Source organism: Rissa tridactyla, unplaced genomic scaffold (genome assembly GCF_028500815.1).
Source record: "Rissa tridactyla isolate bRisTri1 unplaced genomic scaffold, bRisTri1.patW.cur.20221130 scaffold_691, whole genome shotgun sequence".
Classification (NCBI taxonomy): Eukaryota; Metazoa; Chordata; class Aves; order Charadriiformes; family Laridae; genus Rissa; species Rissa tridactyla.
The window spans coordinates 11,205-31,481 of NW_026529904.1; the positions used below are offsets into that span (position 1 = coordinate 11,205).

Below are 20,277 nucleotides of genomic sequence, written 5' to 3' on the forward strand. Positions count from 1 at the left end.
CACATGGAGCACACGCACGCAGCACACAGAGCACATGGAACACGTGCAGAACATGGAACACGTGCACACGGAGCACACGGAGCACACGGAGCACACGGAGCACACACACGGAGCACACGCGTGTGCACCCCCATGTGCACGTGCAGGCCCGCGGGCACCCAGGTGTGTGATCACACACACACACACACACGTGTGCACTCACACACACACTCACACACACACACACTCACACACACACACACACACGTGTGCACTCACACACACACTCACACACACACTCACACACACACACTCACACACACACACACACACACACACTCACACACACACACACGTGTGCACTCACACACACACTCACACACACACTCACACACACACACTCACACACACACACACTCTCACACACCCCTCACACACGTGTGCACACACACACACACACGCACACACACACTCACACACACGCGTGTGCACATGCACACACACTCTCACACATGTGCACACACACCCCTCACACGCGTGTGCACACACACACACACGCGCGTGTGCACACACACACACCCCACCCAGGCCCACACCCTCACACACTCACACTTACACACACTCACACACACTCACACACACTCAGTCACACACTCACACACACACTCACACTCACACTCACACACACACACACACTCACACTCACACTCACACACACACACACGCACGCACACTCACACACACACTCTCACACTTTCTCACACACACACTCACACACTCACACACACTCACACACACACGTGTGCACACACACACCCCCCACCCAGGCCCACACCCTCACACACTCACACTCACACTCACACTCTCTCACACTCACACACACTCACACTCACACACACACACTCACACTCACACACACTCACACACACACGCACACTCACACACACACACTCACACTTTCTCACACACACACTCACACACTCACACACACTCACACACACACGTGTGCACACACACACCCCCCACCCAGGCCCACACCCTCACACACTCACACTCACACTCACACTCACACACACACACACACTCACACTCACACACACACTCACACTCTCTCACACTCACACTCACACACACACACTCACACTCACACTCACACTCACCCTCTCCCTCTCCCTCTCCCTCTCCCACTCGTGCCCGCGCGGGGGCCGGGGCCGGGCCGTGCCGATGCCCTTTCAGGGTAATGGCCGCAGCCAGCGCTCGCCCCCGCGGATTCCTCCCGCCTGACTCAGCCCCGCCGCGCACACGGCACCCGCACACGGGGACACCGGGACACCGGGACACGGGGACACCGGGACACGGCACCCGCACACGGGGACACCGGGACACCGGGACACCGGGACACGGCACCCGCACACGGGGACACCGGGACACCAGGACACGGGGACACCGGGACACGGCACCCGCACACGGGGACACTGGGACACCGGGACACGGGGACACCGGGACACAGCACCCGCACACGGGGACACCGGGACACCGGGACACGGGGACACCGGGACACGGCACCCGCACACGGGGACACTGGGACACCGGGACACGGGGACACCGGGACACGGCACCCGCACACGGGGACACCGGGACACCGGGACACGGGGACACGGCACCCGCACATGGGGACACCGGGACATGGGGACACGGCACCCGCACACGGGAACACTGGGACACGGGGACACGGCACCTGCACACAGGGACACGGGGACACAGGGACACCGGGACACGGGGACACGGCACCCGCACACAGGGACACAGGGACACAGGGACACCAGGACACGGCACCCGCACACGGGGACACCGGGACACAGGGACATGGGGACACAGCACTGACACACGGGGACGTGGCACCAACACACGGGGACACAGGGGACACGGCGCGCCAGGCCACACCAGGCAGGGACACGGGGAGGACACACCACAGCAGCGCCACGCGGGGACACGGGGACACGGGGACACGACACGCCAGCGCCGTGCAGGGACGGGGGACACGGGGGACACAACACACCAGCACTGTGCGGTGACACACGGGGACACGGGGACACACGACAGCGGGGCTGCACCACACCCGGCACGGCACAGTGTCCCCCGGCACGGCGTCCCCCGGCACGGCACAGTGTCCCCCGGCACGGCGTCACCCAGCACGGCACAGTGTCCCCCAGCACGGCATCACACGGCACAGTGTCCCCCGGCACGGCACAGTGTCCCCCGGCACGGCGTCACCCGGCACGGCACAGTGTCCCCCAGCACAGCGTCACCCAGCACGGCGTCACACGGCACAGTGTCCCCCGGCACGGTGTCACCCAGCACGGCACAGTGTCCCCCAGCACGGCATCACACGGCACAGTGTCCCCCGGCACGGCACAGTGTCCCCCGGCACGGCGTCCCCCGGCAGCACCCGTGACGGCACGCGGGCAGCGTGTGCAGGTGGCCAAAGCCCCGTCTGGGATCAGGCCCCTCCGGAGCCTCTGCAGGGAGAATGGATCCGGGGACACAGAGAGACCCCCTGAGACTGGGGGGGGATGGGATGGGACGGGAATGGGGATGGGATGGGGATGGGAATTGGGATGGGATGGGATGGGATAGGGATGGGGATGGGAATGGGATGGGGATGGGGATGGGAATTGGGATGGGATGGGATAGGGATGGGGATGGGATGGGATGGGATGGGACAGGATGGGTTGGGAATGGGATGGGATGGGATGGGGATGGGACGGGATGGGATGGGGATGGGATGGGAATTGGGATGGGGATGGGATTGGATGGGAATTGGGATGGGATAGGGATGGGGATGGGGATGGGATGGGATGGGATGGGGATGGGGATGGGAATTGGGATGGGATGGGACAGGACGGGACAAGGACCCAGCCAAGGCCCCGCATTCCAGCAGCGCATCCCAGCGTTCCCCAGCAGCCGCCCCCGTCCCCCCCCGGCACTGGGACCGGAGCCCCTGGAGCCCCCGGAGCCGTGGGGGGGCGGCGGGACGGGATCTCCCTCCCCTCCCTCCCGGCTGCTCCCTCCCCCTGCGGGGCTCGCCCCGGAACCCCCGGAACATCCCGGAACCCCCAGAACCCCCCGGAACACCCCAGAACCCCCTGGAACCCCCGGAACCCCCCGGAACCCCCGGCTCCCAGACGGCATCCAAGGAGATGCCGGTCCCAGGGATCGGGGCCGTGGGGCTGGGGGCCGTGGGGCAGTGCCGTGGGGCAGCGGGGCAGTGCCATGGGTCCGTGGGGCAGTGCTGTGGGTCGGTGCTGTGGGTCAGTGCCGTGGGGCTGAGCAGTGTTGCCATGGGGCAGCGGGTTGGTACTGTGGGTCAGTGCCGTGGGGCCAAGCACATTGCCGTGGGTCGGTGCCGTGGGGCTGAGCGGTGATGCCATGGGGCGGCAGGTGGGTGCCGTGGGTCAGTGCCGAGGGTCGGTGCCGTGGGGCAGTGGGTCAGTGCCGTGGGGCCGAGCACGTTGCCATGGGGCAGGGGGTCGGTGCCGTGGGTCAGTGCGTCAGTGCCACGGGGCGGTGCCGTGGGTCAGTGCCATGGGGCGGTGCCGTGGGGCCGAGTGGCATTTCCGTGGGTCGGCGCCGTGGGGCCGAGCGTTGCCGCGCGACGCGGTGTTTGTGGTGGGGCTGAGTCACGGCGCTGACTCACCGGCAGCCCCGGGCTGGCAGGCGCCCCACGGCCGCCCCACGGCCGCCCCACGGCACCGCTGCGCCTGGGCCCCCCCACGCGCCCCACCGGCGGGCGGCCCCGAGGGGGGTCCCCGGGGGGGGTCCGGGGGGGGGGTGGTCCCAGCCCCCCCGACCCAGGGGCAGGGGGACGCGGGGGGGGGGCGAGGCCGGTGCCCCCACGGCGCCTACGGGCCCTTGGGCACCCGCAACCCCCCCTGCACCCCACGGACCCCCCCGCACCCATGGGACCCCCATGCACCCCACGGACCCCCCCGTACACGCACGGGACGCTCATGGGACCCCCCCCCTGCGCACCCATGGACCCCCCCCGTCCCCGTGGGCCCCCCACGGACCCCCCCTGTGCACCCATGGGACCCCCCAGCGCACCCATCACCCCCGCCACGAGCACCCATAACCCCCCTCCGTGCACCTCAGCCCCCCCCCCCGCACCCATGGGCCCCCCCCACCACCACAAAACTCCCCCCCCTGGCTCTGCCCCCCCCGCCGTCCCTGCCCCCCCCCGCTCCGCTGGGGCCGGGGGGGCCCCGGGGGACCCCGGCGGGGGGGGCCGGGGGGGTGAGTCAGGGCGCAGCCACGCGCCCGTGAGTCACCGGGGAGGGACCGCCCGGGGCCGCCGAGGGCGGGGGGGCCCCGTGCCCCCCCCCGGACCCCCCTGTGCCCCCCCGGGCCCTCAGGGCTTCCCCGGCCCCCCCAGCCATGGGGGACCCACTTCGTCGTGTCCCCCCGGTGTCCCCTCGTGTCCCCCCCCATGCCATGAGGCGGGTCCCCCCCTGGTCCCGGGACCCCGCTGTGACCCCCCCCCCCTCCATCGGGCCACGGTGAGTCACCGGCGCCGCCTCCCCCCGCCAGGATGGACCCCCCGGCACCGGCAGCGGCACCGGCACCGCCCGGCACGGCGGGGGGACAAGGGGACACCGCGGGGACACCACTACAGCACCTGCCACCGGCTGCCAACACGTGCCACCGTGTGCCAACACGGGCCACCGTGTGCCACCGTGTGCCACCATGGGCCACCATGGGCCACCGTGTGCCAGCCTGGCCGTGGGTCTGTGGCACGTCCCAGCGAGGCGAGCCCTGGCCGTGCCCGGCTCTCGGCCCCTTTCCCTGCTCATGGTGGGCCAGGCCGGGCCGTGCCACACACGCCATCCCGTGCCACACACACCATCCCGTGCCACACACACCATCCCGTGACACACACACCATCCCGTGCCACACACACCATCCCGTGCCAGGCCGTGTTGTTCCACACACACCATCCCGTGCCATCCCGTGCCAGGCCGTGCCACACACGCCATCCCGTGCCACACACGCCATCCCGTGCCAGGCCGTGCCACACACGCCATCCCGTGCCACACACGCCATCCTGTGCCAGGCCGTGCCACACACGCCATCCTGTGCCACACACACCATCCCGTGCCACACACGCCATCCCATGCCAGGCCGTGCCACACACGCCATCCCGTGCCAGGCCATGCTGTTCCACACACGCCATCCCGTGCCACACACGCCATCCCGTGCCATCTCGTGCCAGGCCGGGCCGTGCCACACACGCCATCCTGTGCCAGGCCATGCCATGCCATACATGCCATCCCGTGCCAGGCCGGGCCAAGCCCTGCCGTACATGCCAAGCCAGCCATACCAGGCCAGGCCGTGCCAAGCCGCGCATGCCGTGCCGTGCCGTGCCATGTCACGATGTGCCACGTGACGCCGCGCTGTGCCACACGCGGCGTGTGACGCCACGCCGTGCCGTGCCATGCACGCTGTGCCACACGTGCCGTGCTGTGCCAGGCCGTCATGTGCCCCGTGATTCCACGCCAGGCCGTGCCGTGCCATACACGCCGTGTGACACCGTGCCGTGCCACACACGCCCTGCCAGGCCACGCCGTTCCCCGCCGCGCGGGTCTGGGGTCGGGCACAGGGGGTGCCCCCCCCCCGAGCCCCCAAAACCCCCCAAACCCCCGCTCCCGCCCCGCCGCCCGGCGGCGCCGCAGGGGTTAAGGGCGCGCCGGGAGCGCGCCAACGCGGAGCGACGGGGGCGGCGGCCAATGGGGGGCGGGCGGGGGCGCCGCGGGCGGCCAATGAGAGGCGGCGAGGGGGCGGGGCCTGCGCGCAGTGGGCGGGGCCGGTGGCCTCAGGTGACCCGCTCCCTCCCCACTCCCCCCCCCCCCCCGCCCGCCGCGCGCAAGGCGGGGCCCGGCCGCGCCCCTTGAGACCACGCCCCCTTGGCCACGCCCACACGGCCACGCCCCGTTGGCGCCCGCCGCGGGGGCGGGGGGGGGGGCGCCTCCCTGCCCCCCTCAATGGTCATTTTGCCCTTTTCCCCCCCCTTTTTAAGCCCCACCCCACCCCCAACACGGCGGGGCCAAAACCGGCGGGTTTGTCCCCAAAAGCGGCCCCGGCCCCACCCGCGTGTCCCCCCCCCCCGGCACGAGGGGACCCGCGGGGACAGGAGAGGACGGGAGGGGACCCGCTCGCCCCCCCCGCGCTCGGCTTTTGGGTTGAAATACCGTCATTTCTGCCTCCCTCACGCAAATTGCCCATTTTTGGCCTTTTTCTCGTTCTTTCCCCCCCCCCCTTCCCCCCCCCCCCGCGTCACAGGGCCCCGATGTCACCCCCCGGCGTCCCCGCGCGGCCGTGGCGGCACGAGCGCGGCGCGACGCGACCCCTGACCCCGCCGGCGCCGATTTGGGCTAAAAAACCCCCAGTTTAGGTTTTGGGGCAGTTGGGGCGGATTCGGCCGGTTCTGGCCCCCGGCCTCGCGCGGCCGCCACGCGCCAGGTGCCACCGGCCCTTCGTCACCGCGGCCACCGCCACGGCGGGGACCTTCCCCGGCCGGGCCCCCCCCGAGCGCCGGGAGCCCCAAAACCCCCCTTTTTCTCCCCAAACCGGAGGCCGGGGCGGGGGGTGATTGTGCCGCTCGTTAGCGGGTGATTTACCCCATGCCCCGGCGTTTGGCCCCGGGGGGGGATGGGGGCGGGGACAGGGCGGGGGGGGACGGGACACACACGGCAACGGCGGAGCCACAACCCCCCCCCAGGCGGGTTTTGGGGGGATTCTCCCCGGAATGGGGGTTTTGGGGGATTCTCCACAAAATTACAGAATTGGGGTTTTGGGGGGATTCTCCCCGGAATCGGAGTTTTTGAGGGACCCTGCCTGGAATTCGGCTTCTGGGGGATCCTCCCCGCAATCGGGGTTTTGGGGGATTCTCCCCGGAATTCACATTTTTGGGGGATTCTCCCCGGAATTCAGGGGTTGGGGGGTTCCCCCCTGGATTTGAGATTTTGGGAGATTTTCCCCCGAATTTTAGTTTTGGGGGGATGCTCCGCACGACTCAGGCTTTGGGGGGGATTCTCCCCAGAATTTGGATTTTCTGGGGGACTCTCCCCAGAGTTTGAGTTTCGGGGGAATTCTCCCCGGGATTCAGATTTTTGGGGGATTCCTCCCAGGATTTGAGATCTCGGGAGATCCTCCCCGGGATTTCAGCTTTTGGGGGGATTCTCCCTGGAATTCAGGTTTGGGGGATTCCCCCCCCAACCCCGGTTTTGGGGGAATCCTCCCCAGATCCGCGTTTCGGGGGAATTCTCCCCGGGATCGGGGCTTTCTCCGCTTCACCCCCCCGTTTCCCCCCAAATCCCGGCCCTTTTCCCCAATCCGGCTCCGTGCGGGGGGAGCAGCCGGCGACGATCCCCCGAAACCGCGGCGGGATTCGGCGAGGGGGGTCCCGGGAGGGGGTTGGGGGGGGGAAGCGGCGCAGACACCCCCCACCCCCCCTCCCCGCCGCGTGGGGCAGCCGGGCCGGCTCCGGGGGCGGGGGAGCCGGTGCGACCGTCCCAAAACCGCCCCGACCCACCCCAAAAGCGCCGCGACCCGCCCCGAAAGCGCCCAGTGCCACCCGGCACCGCCGCGGGGCGCGAGGATGGAGCCGGGGCCCGACTTCGACATGTGGCGCGACTACCTGGGGCTGGCCACCGGGCTGGCCACGCTGGCCACCGCCTGCCGGGAGGATGGCCACGGCCACACGGCCGCGGCGGCGTCGGCAGCACCGGCAGCAGCAGCGTCGGCAGCACCGGCCGCGGCATCGTCGGCCTTGGCGTCACCACCCTTGGCGTCACCGGCGTTGGCATCCCTGGCATTGTCGGCGTTGGCATCCCCGGCATTGTCATCGCTGGCGTTGGCATCCCCGGCGTCGGCAAACCCGGCATTGTTGTCATCGGCGTTGGCATCACTGCCATCGGCACCGTCGGCGTTGGCATCACCGGCATTGGCATCATCATCGTTGGCATCACAGGCGTCAGCGTCACCGGCATCGGCGTCCTCGGCCTTGGTGTCACCGGTGGTGGTGTCACCGTTGTCATCACTGGCGTCACCGGCATCGGCGTCACCGGCATCGACACCATTGGCCCTGGCGCCACCGGCGTTGGCATCCCCATCATCGGCCCCCCCGGCGCAGGCCACCGCTAGCCCCGGGGCGTGCGCCTTCTGCCGGCAGAACGGGGAGGCGGCGGCGGTGTGGCGCGGGCACAGCCTGCGTGACGCCGGGGGCCGGGTGCTGTGCCCGGTGCTGCGCGGTTACGTCTGTCCCCAGTGCGGGGCCACCCAGGATCGGGCCCACACCAAGCGCTTCTGCCCCCTCACCCGCCACGGCTACGCCTCTGTCTACGGCCGGCGCCCGCCCCGCGCCAACACTGCCGGCCACCGCCGCGGCCACCGCCACGAGAAATAGCCGCCGCCGAGCCCGCAGGTACCGCTGGGGTTTTCGCGCTGTTTGCCCCCAAAATGGGGCCAAAGTGGGGGGTTGGGGGTTCCGTGGGGCGGGGACGGGCGGCACCGGCGGCACCGCGCCGGGGGCCACAGCCGCTGCCTGCACCGCAGTGGGGACACAGGGAACGGAGCCGGAACGGGGCACGGCGAGCTCCTTGGGGCAATTAGCGCTAATTATCGGCGGGCAGCGTGGTGCCCATGGCGGCGCTAATTAACGGAGGGGATCGTGGTGCTAATTAACGGCGGGCGGCGCGGTGCTGGTCCCGGCAGCCCCGGTGCTCTCCCGGTTTCCCTTCCAGGTGCTCCCACCTCCGACGAGACGGCGTTTTCCCCGGCACCGGTTCTCCCCGTTCCCTCCCCGCCCGGCGCGGCCCCGCGGCACCCTCCCGGCGGAGCTTTGGTGGCGGCACGACGCCGACGGAAAAAAAAAAAAAGAAAAACGCCAAAAAGGGGGGATTTTTCCCCAGCACCCCCACGGCGGGGGCGGCGCTGGCCGGGATTGGGGTTGTTGGGATTTGGGTTGGGATTTGGTTGAGATCTGGGGATTTGGGTCGGGATTTGGGTCGGGATTTGGCTTGTTGGGATTTGGGTCGGGATTTGGCCGTCCCGGCAGCCCCATGGCGCGACGGCCGGCACCCGTGGGTTCCTCACCGGCTCTTTCCACGTTGGGCGAGGGACGGCGTTTATTCGGAGCAGCCCGGGCGGAAACGCCGGGTTTGGTTAATAAAGGCTTTGTCGTCGCCGGGGCCCGGCTCCGGCACTACGGCTCCGGCACTACGGCTCCTTCCACCTCCTCCCGCCCGACGCCGGCACCGGCCACCGGCTGCGCCGCCCCCTCGGCTTCCGCAGGGCCCCCAGGCCCCGGTGGGCGCTCATGGCCAGGCGGCTGCGGGGCACCCGTGTCACCGCGGACCCTCGCGGCGCCCACGGCCCCTTGTGTCACCCGCAGACCCTCCTGTCACCGCGACACCTCACGGCACCCATGGCCCCCCGCGTCACCAGGGACCCTCATCGCACCACGGCCCCTCGCGGCACCCGGGGACCCTCGTGTCACCGCAGACCCTCGTGTCACCACAGCCCCTTGTGGCAGCTGTGGCCCCTCGCATCACCCGGGGACTCTCGTGTCACCGCAGCCCCTCACATCACCACGAACCCTCGTGGCACCGCAGCCCTTTGTGTCACCCACGGACCCTCACGTCACCCAGGGACCCCTGTGTCACCACGGCCCCTCATCACACCGCGGCCCCTTGTGTCACCACAATCCCTCGTGTCACCCACGGCCCCTCACATCACCACAGCCCCTCCATGTCACCCACGGCCCCTCGTGTCACCGCGTCCCCTCGCAGCACTCGCCCTCCGGCCGTCCCGGAACCCCAATCCCAGGGAAACAGCCCCGGATTCGGCACTGGCGCTTACTTGAGGTTGGAGAGCTCCAGGATGAGGCCGCAGACGACATCGCTGGCGTCCTCCCTGCCGGAAAACAGCGCTTCCGCTCACCAAAGCGGGACATTTTCACCCAAAAGCAGGGGGTCAGCCCCCTCTCCGGTGCCGGGAGCGCGGCAGGGCGGGCGCGGGGCTCACCAGGGCTGCGGCTGCTCCGGCCCGTTCCCCTCGGCGAGCGGCGGCGGCGCCTCTTCCGCGCGGCTCCGTCCTGCTGCGGCACACGGCTCGTGCCCCGGCACCGCGGCTCCGTGGCACCGCTCGGCGTCGGGGAGCGGCTGCGGGGGGGAAAATCGAGGCGACAATGAAACCGTGAGCGGGGAGCCAGGACCCACCCCGCTCCCACGCCCCCCCGGGGCTTTGCCCCCTTTTCCCATTACTTCAGGCACTTTGAGGGGTCGGTCGGGTGTTTGGGGCATTTACCGGGTGTGTTTGGTGTTTTGGGGGGGTCGTGGGGCATTTTGGGGGGTTGCTTTGGAGTTTCAGGGGGTTTGGGGGGGTCGGGTTGGGGTTTGGGGCAGGTTTTGGTGCTTGGGGTATTTTAGGGCATTTGTTGGGGGTTTCGGGGGGTCGGTTTGGGGTTTCGGGTATTTCAGGGGGTTTCTCTGGTGTTTTCAGGGGTTGGTTTGGTGTTTCGGGGGGTAGGTTTGGCATTTTGGGGGGGTTGTGTGGAGTTTCGGGTGTTTCAGGGGATTGGGTTGGTGTTTTCATGGCTTTGTTTGGCATTTTAGGGGGTTTGTTTGGAGTTCCTGGCATTTTGAGGGGTTTCTTCGGTGTTTGGGGGGAGGTTTTTGGCATTTTGGGGATTTTTAGGGGATTTGTTTGGCATTTTGGGCATTTTGGGGGGTTGTTTGGCGTTTCAGGCATTTTGGTTTCACGTTAACCGGGCGACGGCGGCTGATTTACCTGCTGCGGTGGGAGCCGGAGGCCGTTCCCTCCCCGCAGCTCCGGCCGCTTGGCGCCGCCTTCCTCCGCCAGACCTTCGCCTTCCCTCTTCCCGCCCGCCGGCACGGCTGGATCCGGTGCTGAGCTGCTGCCGGCAGCGGGGGTTTCCCCCCCTCCGGCCTCTTCCCGGCCGGCATCGGCTTCTCCCAAGTTTTTCCGCGGGGCCACGTTCCCGCCCTGGGTGCCGGCAGCACCGGTGTTCTCCGCTTCGGCGCTGCCTCCCTCTGCCGCCGATTCCCAGTGCTCTCCTCCGGCCGCTCTCTCCGATACGGTGCCGGGTTCTCCATCTTCAGCGCTGACAGAGGCACACGGCGGTTCCTGGCATTGATCGGTGCCGCCGGGGCGCTCGCCGCGGTTACCGTCTTCACAGTGAGGGTCAGGCATCTCCGCCGGCATGCCGGTGCTGCCGGGAGTATCCGCAGGGAGAGCCACCTCTCCACCAGCCGCCGCCTCTCCTTGCACCAGTGCAGCGCAGCCGCGCTCGGGACCGTCACCGGTATCGCCCGTTCCACCATCGGTTTGGGTTTCGGCATCCAGCACTTCACCGGCGCTTCCATGCTGCTCCGTGCTCGCCATCGGCTCATCCTCTCCCGTCTCCTCCGGCACCGAATCCACCTGCCGGGGTGACTGCGGCGGAGACGCCGCCTCCGGTGCTTTGCCGCCTCCACCGATGCCGGTGTCTGGTCCTTCCTGAAACCAGACGGCACCGCCATCGCTCCCGTGTCCCAACAAAAATCCCAATCCCTGCAATTTTTTCCCCTGTTCGGTGCCGACGCCGAAGGCCAAGTTTACCCACAGAGGGAAAGCAGCGCCGAGAGGAGCTGCTCGGCACCGCAGCGTTTTGACACTGCCGGGAGCCAGCCACGTTTGCCCGGCAGCCAGGAGGGATGTACCTGTGGCGAGGGACTGGGGACGTGCTCCGCGGCCCGGCTTCGCTCCGGCGCAGCCGCTTCCCCGTCACCGTTAACGCTGCGGAAACCAACGAACCGCGCTCAGGGCGGGGGAGGCGATCGCCGGGGACGGCACCGCGCGGGGCCCGGCTCAGCCGAACCCCCCGGTTCTGTCCCAGCTCTGCCCCCGTTACCTCCTCGGGGCGTCTGTGGCGGCGCTGCCGGGGGCCGTCAGTGCCGGAGACGTCGCTTTGCCATCGGCGTCGCCCGTCTGCGCCGGTCCCGTGGCGTCTGGGCCGTCGTCTGCCTTCGCCGCCGCCGCCTCCAAATCCTCCTGGAGACTGCGTTTAGTTTTGGGAACCTGGAATTTGCCTGTAAGGGGAAAAAACACCCTCCTGAGATCAGGCCGCGGGGGCGGAGGGACCCGGGCGCCACGTTAAATGGGGAGAACAACCTTTGTCCACATTTTTGTTACTAAATTTATTTTATACACAATATGTTTTAAATGTAATATAATATGTTTAGATGTAATATGTATATGTAACATGTAAAATACTAATTTTTTATATAAATAAGTTATTCTTTCTCACTAAACAGCAGGAAAAACAACCCCCACACCTCTAACGCTTGAACTGAGGTGAAAACAAAATGCTTTCAGGGCTTTTTCGCGGGGTTTCGGCTCCGTTCCGCCCCTCCGTTCTCCTCCGAAACGCCAAGAAAAGGGGTTTGGGCCTGGGCAGGAGCAGCTCCCTCCCTCACTGGCAGAAAGTCGCTTGTTTTTGGGTTTTATCCCCGTAACAACCCGCGTTTCCCACAGGCTCGCGGCGAGACCGGGGGCCGTTTGGGGAAGGCCCCGGGCAGCGCCGGGCACCGGCCGCCCTGAACCCCAACAGGCTCCGCGCGCTCCACGGGCGACGAGAAAGGGGCGGGAAAAAGGCGGGAAAAAGGTAAAAACCAGGCGCCCTTTCGCTCACAAACAGGGACGGTTTTTGCAGTTAAGCGGGTCTGTAATAACGAAGAGGCCGGGCGGTCTGAGGGGGGGACACGCATCCTCTGAGGGGTGGGTACAAGAGACGTGGGAATACGGGGCAGGCTGTGGGACTCCTTGGCAGACGCTGCCTCACGGGGAAGGGAAGGGGACGCCATTCCCTCACGGCTCCTGCCCCCTCATGGCCGCCATCTCCTCATGGCCCCCATCCCACCATCCCCTCATGGCCCCCATTCCGCCATCCCTTCATGGATCCTGTCCCCTCATGGCCGCCATCTCCTCATGGATCCTGTCCCCCTGTGGCTGCCATCTCCTCATGGCCCCCATCCCACCATTCCCTCATGGCTCCTGTCCCCTCATGGCCACCATCCCCTCATGGCCCCCGTCCCACCATCCCCTCATGGCCCCCATTCCGCCATCCCTTCATGGATCCTGTCCCCTCATGGCCGCCATCTCCTCATGGCTGCATCTCCTCATGGCCCCCATCCCACCATCTCCTCATGGCTCCTGTCCCCTCATGGCCGCCATCCCCTCACAGCCCCTGTCTCCCCATAGCCGCCATCTCCTCATGGTCCCCGTCCTGCCATCTCCTCATGGCTCCTGTCCCCTCATGGCGGCCATCCCCTCACAACCCCCATCCCCCCCTGCCGTTACCTGGCGGCTGCTCATTCCTCCGTTTGCCCATCGCGCCGCTCGCCTGGGTGGGGAGAACCGGGCGGCCATCACTGAGTGGCCCCTGCCTGCCTCCCCCCCGCCGCCCCCAGGGCCTCAACCTGCCCTTTGCCACCGCCATTTCCCCCCATCCTGGGGCCCAGCGCTGCCACCCCCCACGCGGGGACGCAGCGGGAGGAGCCAAACCCTCCCATCCTGAGGCGAAAAATGGGGAACTTCACCCAATTTCACCCATTTCCACCCTCCCCAGAAGAGGCGCCATTTCCCGCCTCCCCCCCCTCACCTCACGCTTTTCCCGCCTTTTCGGCGCGCGCGCGCGGGGCACGCCGGGAGCTGTAGTCCTGACCGGGCGCCGTAAAGCGAAACGCGGCTTTTGCGACGGCGGCGGCTTTTGCGACGGCGGCGCCGTAAAGCGCGGCGTCTTGTTGACAGCGGCGGGCGGAGCAGGAAGTGAGTGAGTGGATGGAGGAGGCCGGTACCGGGTCCGGGGGAATCCGAAGGGGTCCGAGGGAGTCTAGGGGGGCCTAGAGGTCATTTCTGAGGGTTGGGGGAGACGGGGGTCATTTCTGAGGGGTGGGCGAGCCGGGGATCGGGAGGGCTGGGGCCTTGTGGGGAGGGAATGGGGCCTTGTGGGGCCTTGTGGGGTGTACTGGGGCCTGTACTGGGGCCTGTGGGGGTGTACTGGGGCCTTGTGGGGACGCGATGGGGGAGCGAACAGGGCCTTGGGGGGGCCTGGAGTCGCGAAAGGGGTGTTGGGGGGGTCTGGGAGGGTAATGGGGCCTTTGGGGGGGTTATGGGGCCTTGTGGGGGCCTGGTGGTGGGGGGAACAGGGCCTTGGGGGGGCTTGGGGGGTGAGTGGGGCGTTGGGGGGGGGTCTGGGGGTGTACTGGGGCCTTGTGGGGATCTGTGGGTGGGGTAACTCGGTCTTGGGGGATTCCCGGGGGTGAATGGGGTTTTGGGGGGGGTCTGGGGGGGTAATGGGGCCTTTGGGGGGGGTAATGGGGCCTTGTGGAGGGGCTGTGGGGTGGGACCGGGAGCCTGGGGGGGCTCTGGGGGTGTACTGGGGCCTTGTAGGGGCCTGGGTTGGGGGGGGAACTGGGCCTTGGGGGGGACCTGGGGGGCTGGAAAGAGGCCTCTTCGGGGGGCTGGAGGAGTAGTGGGGCCACATGGGGACCTTTTTTGGGGGGGGAACAGGCCCCTGTGGGGATACTGGGGGGGGGAACGGGGCCTTGTAGGAGCCGGGGGGGGGACAGCTGGGGCCTTGCAGGTGGCTGGGTGGTGGGAACAGGGCACTGGAGGGGGGAGGGCAATGGAGCCTTGTGGGGGGTCGGGGAGGGAGGCGGGAGGGAAAGGGTCGGGGGAGTCTCAGCAGGGGGTAGAGGGAGTATTGGGGGGGGGCAGCACCCTGGGGTGCTCTGTGGGGGGGGCTGTGGTGAGGAAGGGGGCTGTGGGGCCAAGAAACTTGTGGAAAATGGGATGGGGGGGGCTCAGTAGGCGTCGAAGAGGTGCAGGGCGGGGGTTCTATGGGGGGAGCCGGGACCCCACACCCTCAGGCTGTGCCCCCCCCGCCACAGCTCAGCCCGGCGAGGGACGGTGACATGAGCAAAGCCAGGAGGCCTCTGCCCCCCCCGGGCCGTGGCGCCGCCATCGCCAGGCAGGTACGGCCCCGTTCGACCCCCCCCCCGCCCCCGCAGGGCCGTAACCAGCCCTTTGGCGGGGGGGAGGGACACTTGAGCCCTCCCCGTGCCCCCGTCCGGGCAAACCTGGGGTGTTTCCGCGCCGCCTGGCATCTTTATTTCGCCGCTTTAATTAATTTAACGGATTTATTCACTCTGCCGCCTCGGGGGTCGCCGGGGGGAGATCCCCCCCCACCCTAACAGATCCCCTCGGGGCCGTCCCCCCCCCTCCCCACAGATGGGTTTGCTGGCGGAGCTCTCCCCGGAGGGGACGGCGGGGGACGACGGCGGGGACGACGCCGCGGAGCTGGAGGCCGAGCTGGAGGCGCTGGTGGGGGGCCGAGCTGCGCCCGGAGAGAAGCCCCCGGGGAAAAGTGAGTGCTGCCGCCCCGGCCCCCCCGCTCCTTTCTGCCATAACTAATTACGCCCCCCCCCCCCCCCCCCCCCGCCCCGAGAAACGGCTCCTCTTGGGGTGTTTGTGCCCCCCCCCAACCAGCCTCCCCTGCGCCTGGGCTTAAACTGTGGAGAAACAGGTGTGTGGCCCCAAAAAACCCCCCCCCTCGTGCTTCTGCTCCTCCAGCCCCTTTGCCGATGGAGGCCATCGAGCGGATGGCCGCCCTCTGCATGAAGGACCCGGACGAGGAGGAGGAGGATGAAGAGCTGGAAGACGAAGACGATCTGATGGTGAGGAGGGGTTTGAGCCCTCGGGGAGGGGGGGGGCGGGGGCTTCGCTCCTCGCCTGCTCCCAGAAACGAAAAAGGGGCTTTTCCGCCCCGGATTGGGGCTGACGCCTCTCCCGGCGTTCCGCAGGCCGAGCTGCAGGAGGTGCTGGGCGACGGGGGAAGGAGTGCGGACGCGCCGGCGCCTCTCGCCAAGGTACGGCGCATCTTTCCGCTCCGCTCCGGCTCTGCCGCTGCCGGATCCGGCCCTTTTTAGCCTTTTTGGGGTGTTTTGTTCGTTTCCCTGATGAGAAAACTTGATTCCGTCACACAAACCCGCCCCCGGAGGGTAAAACCCCTTCCTGGGGGTCAGGAGGAGCCGGGTTCCCTCTGCCGCCTCCTCGCTCACGAGGAGCGCCGGGAAACACGAGCGGGGAGACGGGATTTAGCAAAATTATCGGAATCTACGGGCAATAAGTCTGCGCCAGTCCCCTTTTGGAGCCGCTGCCAGGCGATCCCTGTCTGCACGCGGCCCTCGGGGCTCTCCCGCTGCTCCTCCAGCCCCGAAAACCGCGCAGGGGTTGGGTCAGGGTCCCGATCCCGGCGTATATCGGAGTCGGGGTCGATCCCGGCGCATCTCCTTGGGGCGGCTGCAGGTGCCGGCGGCGTCGCCGGAGCCCGAGGGCCTGGAGTCGACGCTGGCGGAGCGGATCGGCATGTACCGGGCGGCCGTCGGCGGCGCCAGGGAGGCCGGGGACGGCGCCAGGCTGCGGCGCTACGAGAGGGGCCTGAAGGTGAGCCGGGATTGGGCGCCGCTTCCCTCCCTTCCCTAAACCTTAATTTAATCAAAATTAAACCCCTCGGTGGGGAATCCCGGGCGTTTCCCAGCTGCGGGGCTGGGGGAGGGGGGGTTGTGCTTGGGGCCGAGCTCCGGCCTCTTCCCGCAGGAATTGCTCCGAGTTGTGGGAAAAAAGGGATTAATTACCGCGACGTCGTTATCTCTCGAAGCCTGGGAGCTGGGGGGGGGGGGGGGCACCGGCCGACCCTCCTGCCCGGCCGCGGCACTGGCTCCGACCGCAAACTCCCCGATGCCTGGGCTCCTTTGAAACTCTGCGGAGTTTTTAGGGTTATTATATATTTTTTTATAAATTTGGAGCCTGTTTTCCCCCCACCGGCTGTTTTCCCCCCCCCGGGTTAAGGCCCTTCTGGTCTTTCCCATGCCCCCCCTTTTGGTGCGGAGCCCCCCCTGGGCTGTGACTCGAGGCGGGGGTGACATTTTTCACCCTTCGGAGGGTTTTTCGGGAGCCCCCCGGGGCAGCGCTGGCCCTTCCCCTTGGATTTCATCCGCCGGCGGAGCAGGAATCCCCGCCGGGGCTGGGGAGGAGGCGGCGGAAGAGGTTTTTGGGGGGAAAAGGAGGAGTTTGGGGCCGGATCCCGATGGGTGACGAAACCCTGGAGCTCGGGCGCTGTTTTCAGGCAGACGACGGGTTTTCCCACCTCCGGCGGCTCCGGAGGAAAGCCGGCTCCCAGCTTTCTCTTTCCAGGGAGGAATATCGGAGCGGCGGCGAGTTTTTTTTTCCTCTCCCTCCCAGACGCTGGAGAACATGCTGGCCTCCGTCCGCAAGGGGAAGAAGATCGACGAGGAGGAAATTCCGCCCCCGGTGGCGCTGGGGAAGGGGGCGGCGACTTCCCCGCGGCCCCCCCCGGCCGACCCCCTGCCCGCCGCCCGCCCCCGGCTCCCCGCAGCCGCCCCCTGCTTCTTCCCGTCACCTCTCCGGAGCCCAAACCGGCTCCTCCGTCGCCGGCTCCTCGCCCGGGTAAGGCTTTGGCTCCTTCTCCCGCTCCGGAGGTGGCCGTATTTCCACACCCCCCCCCTGCGGCGCTAACGGGGGAGACCCCTCTCCTCTCCGCTCCCCCAGGCTCGGAGGGGCCGAGGCGCTGCTGCGGGACCGGCAGCGGGGCTACAAGCTGGCGGCGCTGCGAGCCAAGCAGCGCGGGGACCTGGAGGCGGCCACCAAGTTCTACCGGGTGGCAAAGGTAACGGCCGCGGGGCCGGGGTTCCCCTCCCCGTTGGAGACCGCCGCCAGTCTCCCCTTTCTCTCCGCTTCTGGAGCGAAACGAGGGTCAGCCGGGCCGGCTGCAACGCTCCGGACCGAAAAAGAGTCGGTTTTGGTTTGTTTTTTTTCTCTTTTCTCCTGCTTTTTCAGAGTTTTGACGCCCTGCTGGAGGCGGCGGGGCAGGGCCGGCCGGTGGAGCTGAGCGACGTCCCGCCGCCTCCCGGTGAGACCCAAGGGACCGAAAAAAACTGAAAAGAAAGCCCCCATGGCGGTTCCGCTGGTCCCGGGGGACTGGTTTTGGGTGGTTTTGGGTGGTTTTGGCGGGTTTTGGGCGCTGATGTTTCCCCCCTCCCCGCAGACCCGCCTGCCCGAGGAGCCGCCGTCGCCGCGCCCGTCCCGCCCGCGCCAGCCGCGAAACCACCGTCTCCCGCCGCAGGTCGAAACCCCCGACGGCCAATTCCTAACCCCGAATTCCTCCCCCCGAAAGCAGAAGTAGCGACTGAAGCTTTTTCTCGGGTTCTCCCCTTCCCCCCCCCCCCCAAAAAAACCCAAAACAGAGCCCCCCCCCGCCCCCCGGGACGCGCTGGAGGCGCTGCAGCAGAGGATGGAGCGGTACCAGGCGGCGGCGGCGGCGGCCAAGAGCCGGGGGGACGACCGCAAAAGCCCGCATGCACGAGCGCATCGTCAAGGTGCGCGACCCCCCCCCACCCCACCCGGTGACGCCGCCGGTGACGCCGGAGCCACCGTCACACACCCCCCCCCCCAGCCCCCTCAACCCCCCCCTTCCCCTTCCAGCAATACCGCGACGCCATCCGCGCCCACAGAGCCGGCAAAAGCGTGGATTTCTCCGAGTTGCCCGTTCCGCCAGGTATTTTCCCCGTTTCCCCGACGCTGGCGGGGAGGAAGATCCCGGGCGCAATGAAGGGGGGCGGGGGGGAGCCTTCGGTGCCCCCCAACCTTCCCCCTTTCGCCCCCCCTCCCGCCCCCCAACTCCCCGCAGGTTTCCAGCCCATCCAGGGGACGGAGGCGCCGGCGGCGGAGCAGAGCCTGGCCGGGGCGCTGGAGGCGGCCATGAAGCTGGCGGCCGCCGGGAGGACCACGAGGAGGAGGAGGATGACGGCGCCGAGGAGGCGAAGGTCGGGGATTTTGGGGGCTCGGGACCCCCTTTCCCCCCCCACCCCTGCCACAGGGAGCCGAACCAGGGCACGGAGGGCTGTCGAGGGGGGGATGTTTGGTGTCCCCCCCCCCGGCTCTGACGCCGTCCCTCTGTCGCAGCGCCGCCCGCCCCCTGTCCCGGCGAGAGCCCCCCAGCAGCCCCCGCCGCCCCCCCGGGCCCCCGCCGCCCCCCCCAATCCTGCTAAACCCCCCCCCAAAACCACCCCCAAAGGTACCGGCCCCCGACCCACGTTGCGGGGGGGGGGCAGAGGGGGACGGGGTGCTGGGGGGGCGCAGGGGACTGGGATGGCGGGGGGGTGAGGGATGGGTGCCGGGGGGGGGGGCAAAGGGGGGTGCTGGGGGTGTAAAGGAGACAGGGGTGCCAGGGGGGCAAAGGGGGTGCCAGGGGGGTGAGAGGGACTGGGGTACCGGGGGGGGGACAAGGGGGGACTGGGGTGACGGGGGGTCAAGGGATGGGTGCTGGGGGGCAAAGGGGGTGCTGGGGGGGCGAGGGATGGGTGCTGGGGGGGACAAGGGGGTGCCGGGGGGGCGAGGGATGGGTGCTGGGGGGGACAAGGGGGTGCCGGGGGGGGTAAAGGGGACACCGGGGGGGGCGAGGGGGACTGGGATGCTGGGGGACAAGGGGGACAGGGGTGCCGGGGGATGAGGGGAATTGGGGTGCTGGTAGCCCCAGCTGCCCCCCGTGCCCCCCCCGTGCCCCCCCCAGCGCAGCAGCAGCTGCAGTTCCTGGAGGGCCGGCGGCGGCGGCTGCTGGAGGCGGCGCTGGGGGCGAAGCAGAAGAACGACATGGAGGGGGCCAAGCTCTTCCTGCGCCAGGCCAAGGGGCTGGAGCCCCTCCTCGCCGCCTCCCGCGCCGGCCTGCCCCGTCGACATCGCCAAGGTGCGGGGGGGACGGGGGGGGCGAGCTCCGGGGGCTCCTCTGGGCTCCTCATCCCAGGGCTCCGATCCCCCCTGTCCCAGGGATCCATCCCCCAATCCAGGGGTCTGATCCATCCCCCAATCTGAGGGCTCTGATCCCCCCCCATCCCAGGGGTCTGATCCGATCCGTCCCCATCCCATCGCAGGGGTCTAATCCCATCCCATCCCATCCCAGGGATCTGATCCATTCCACCCCCCCATCACAGGGATTCCCCCCCTGGCCCAGTCCCAGCGTCCAATCCCCCCCATCCCATCCCAGGGATCCGATCGGACCCCCCCCACCATCGCAGGGATCTGATCCCACCCCCATCCATCCCAGGATCCGACCCAATCCCTCGCCATCGCAGGGATCTGATCCCCCCCATCCCAGGGATCCAT

At 68.5% G+C, this 20,277-nt stretch overlaps 3 protein-coding genes across 3 annotated transcripts; 2 read left to right on the top strand and 1 right to left on the bottom strand.

The window, feature by feature from the left end:
• Positions 1-7,532: 7,532 nt before the first annotated feature.
• On the top strand, positions 7,533-8,440 carry NANOS3 (nanos C2HC-type zinc finger 3). Its single transcript, XM_054187736.1, has one exon. It carries the CDS (start codon positions 7,634-7,636, stop codon positions 8,438-8,440), a length of 807 nt encoding a protein of 268 aa, XP_054043711.1. The 5' UTR covers positions 7,533-7,633.
• An 812-nt stretch (positions 8,441-9,252) lies between these two features.
• On the bottom strand, positions 9,253-13,426 carry BRME1 (break repair meiotic recombinase recruitment factor 1). The gene is given in 7 exon segments (XM_054187738.1): positions 9,253-9,364; positions 9,895-9,970; positions 10,049-10,196; positions 10,825-11,646; positions 11,679-11,832; positions 11,948-12,125; positions 13,390-13,426. Coding segments are annotated over 7 exon segments (1,527 nt in total).
• A 387-nt stretch (positions 13,427-13,813) lies between these two features.
• Positions 13,814-20,058, top strand: CC2D1A (coiled-coil and C2 domain containing 1A). Its single transcript, XM_054187740.1, is given in 18 exon segments — positions 13,814-13,863; positions 14,988-15,071; positions 15,328-15,463; positions 15,670-15,773; positions 15,900-15,965; positions 16,405-16,542; positions 17,341-17,450; positions 17,453-17,667; positions 17,670-17,785; positions 17,956-18,037; positions 18,194-18,241; positions 18,363-18,463; positions 18,465-18,494; positions 18,601-18,673; positions 18,806-18,941; positions 19,081-19,132; positions 19,135-19,192; positions 19,688-20,058. Coding segments are annotated over 17 exon segments (1,824 nt in total). The 5' UTR covers positions 13,814-13,863; positions 14,988-15,011; the 3' UTR covers positions 19,987-20,058.
• The last annotated feature ends 219 nt before the right edge of the window (positions 20,059-20,277 follow it).

Excerpts from the sequence above, each read along its gene's own strand:
- NANOS3 (XM_054187736.1), top strand. The coding sequence starts at position 7,634 with ATGGAGCCGGGGCCCGACTTCGACATGTGGCGCGACTACCTGGGGCTG.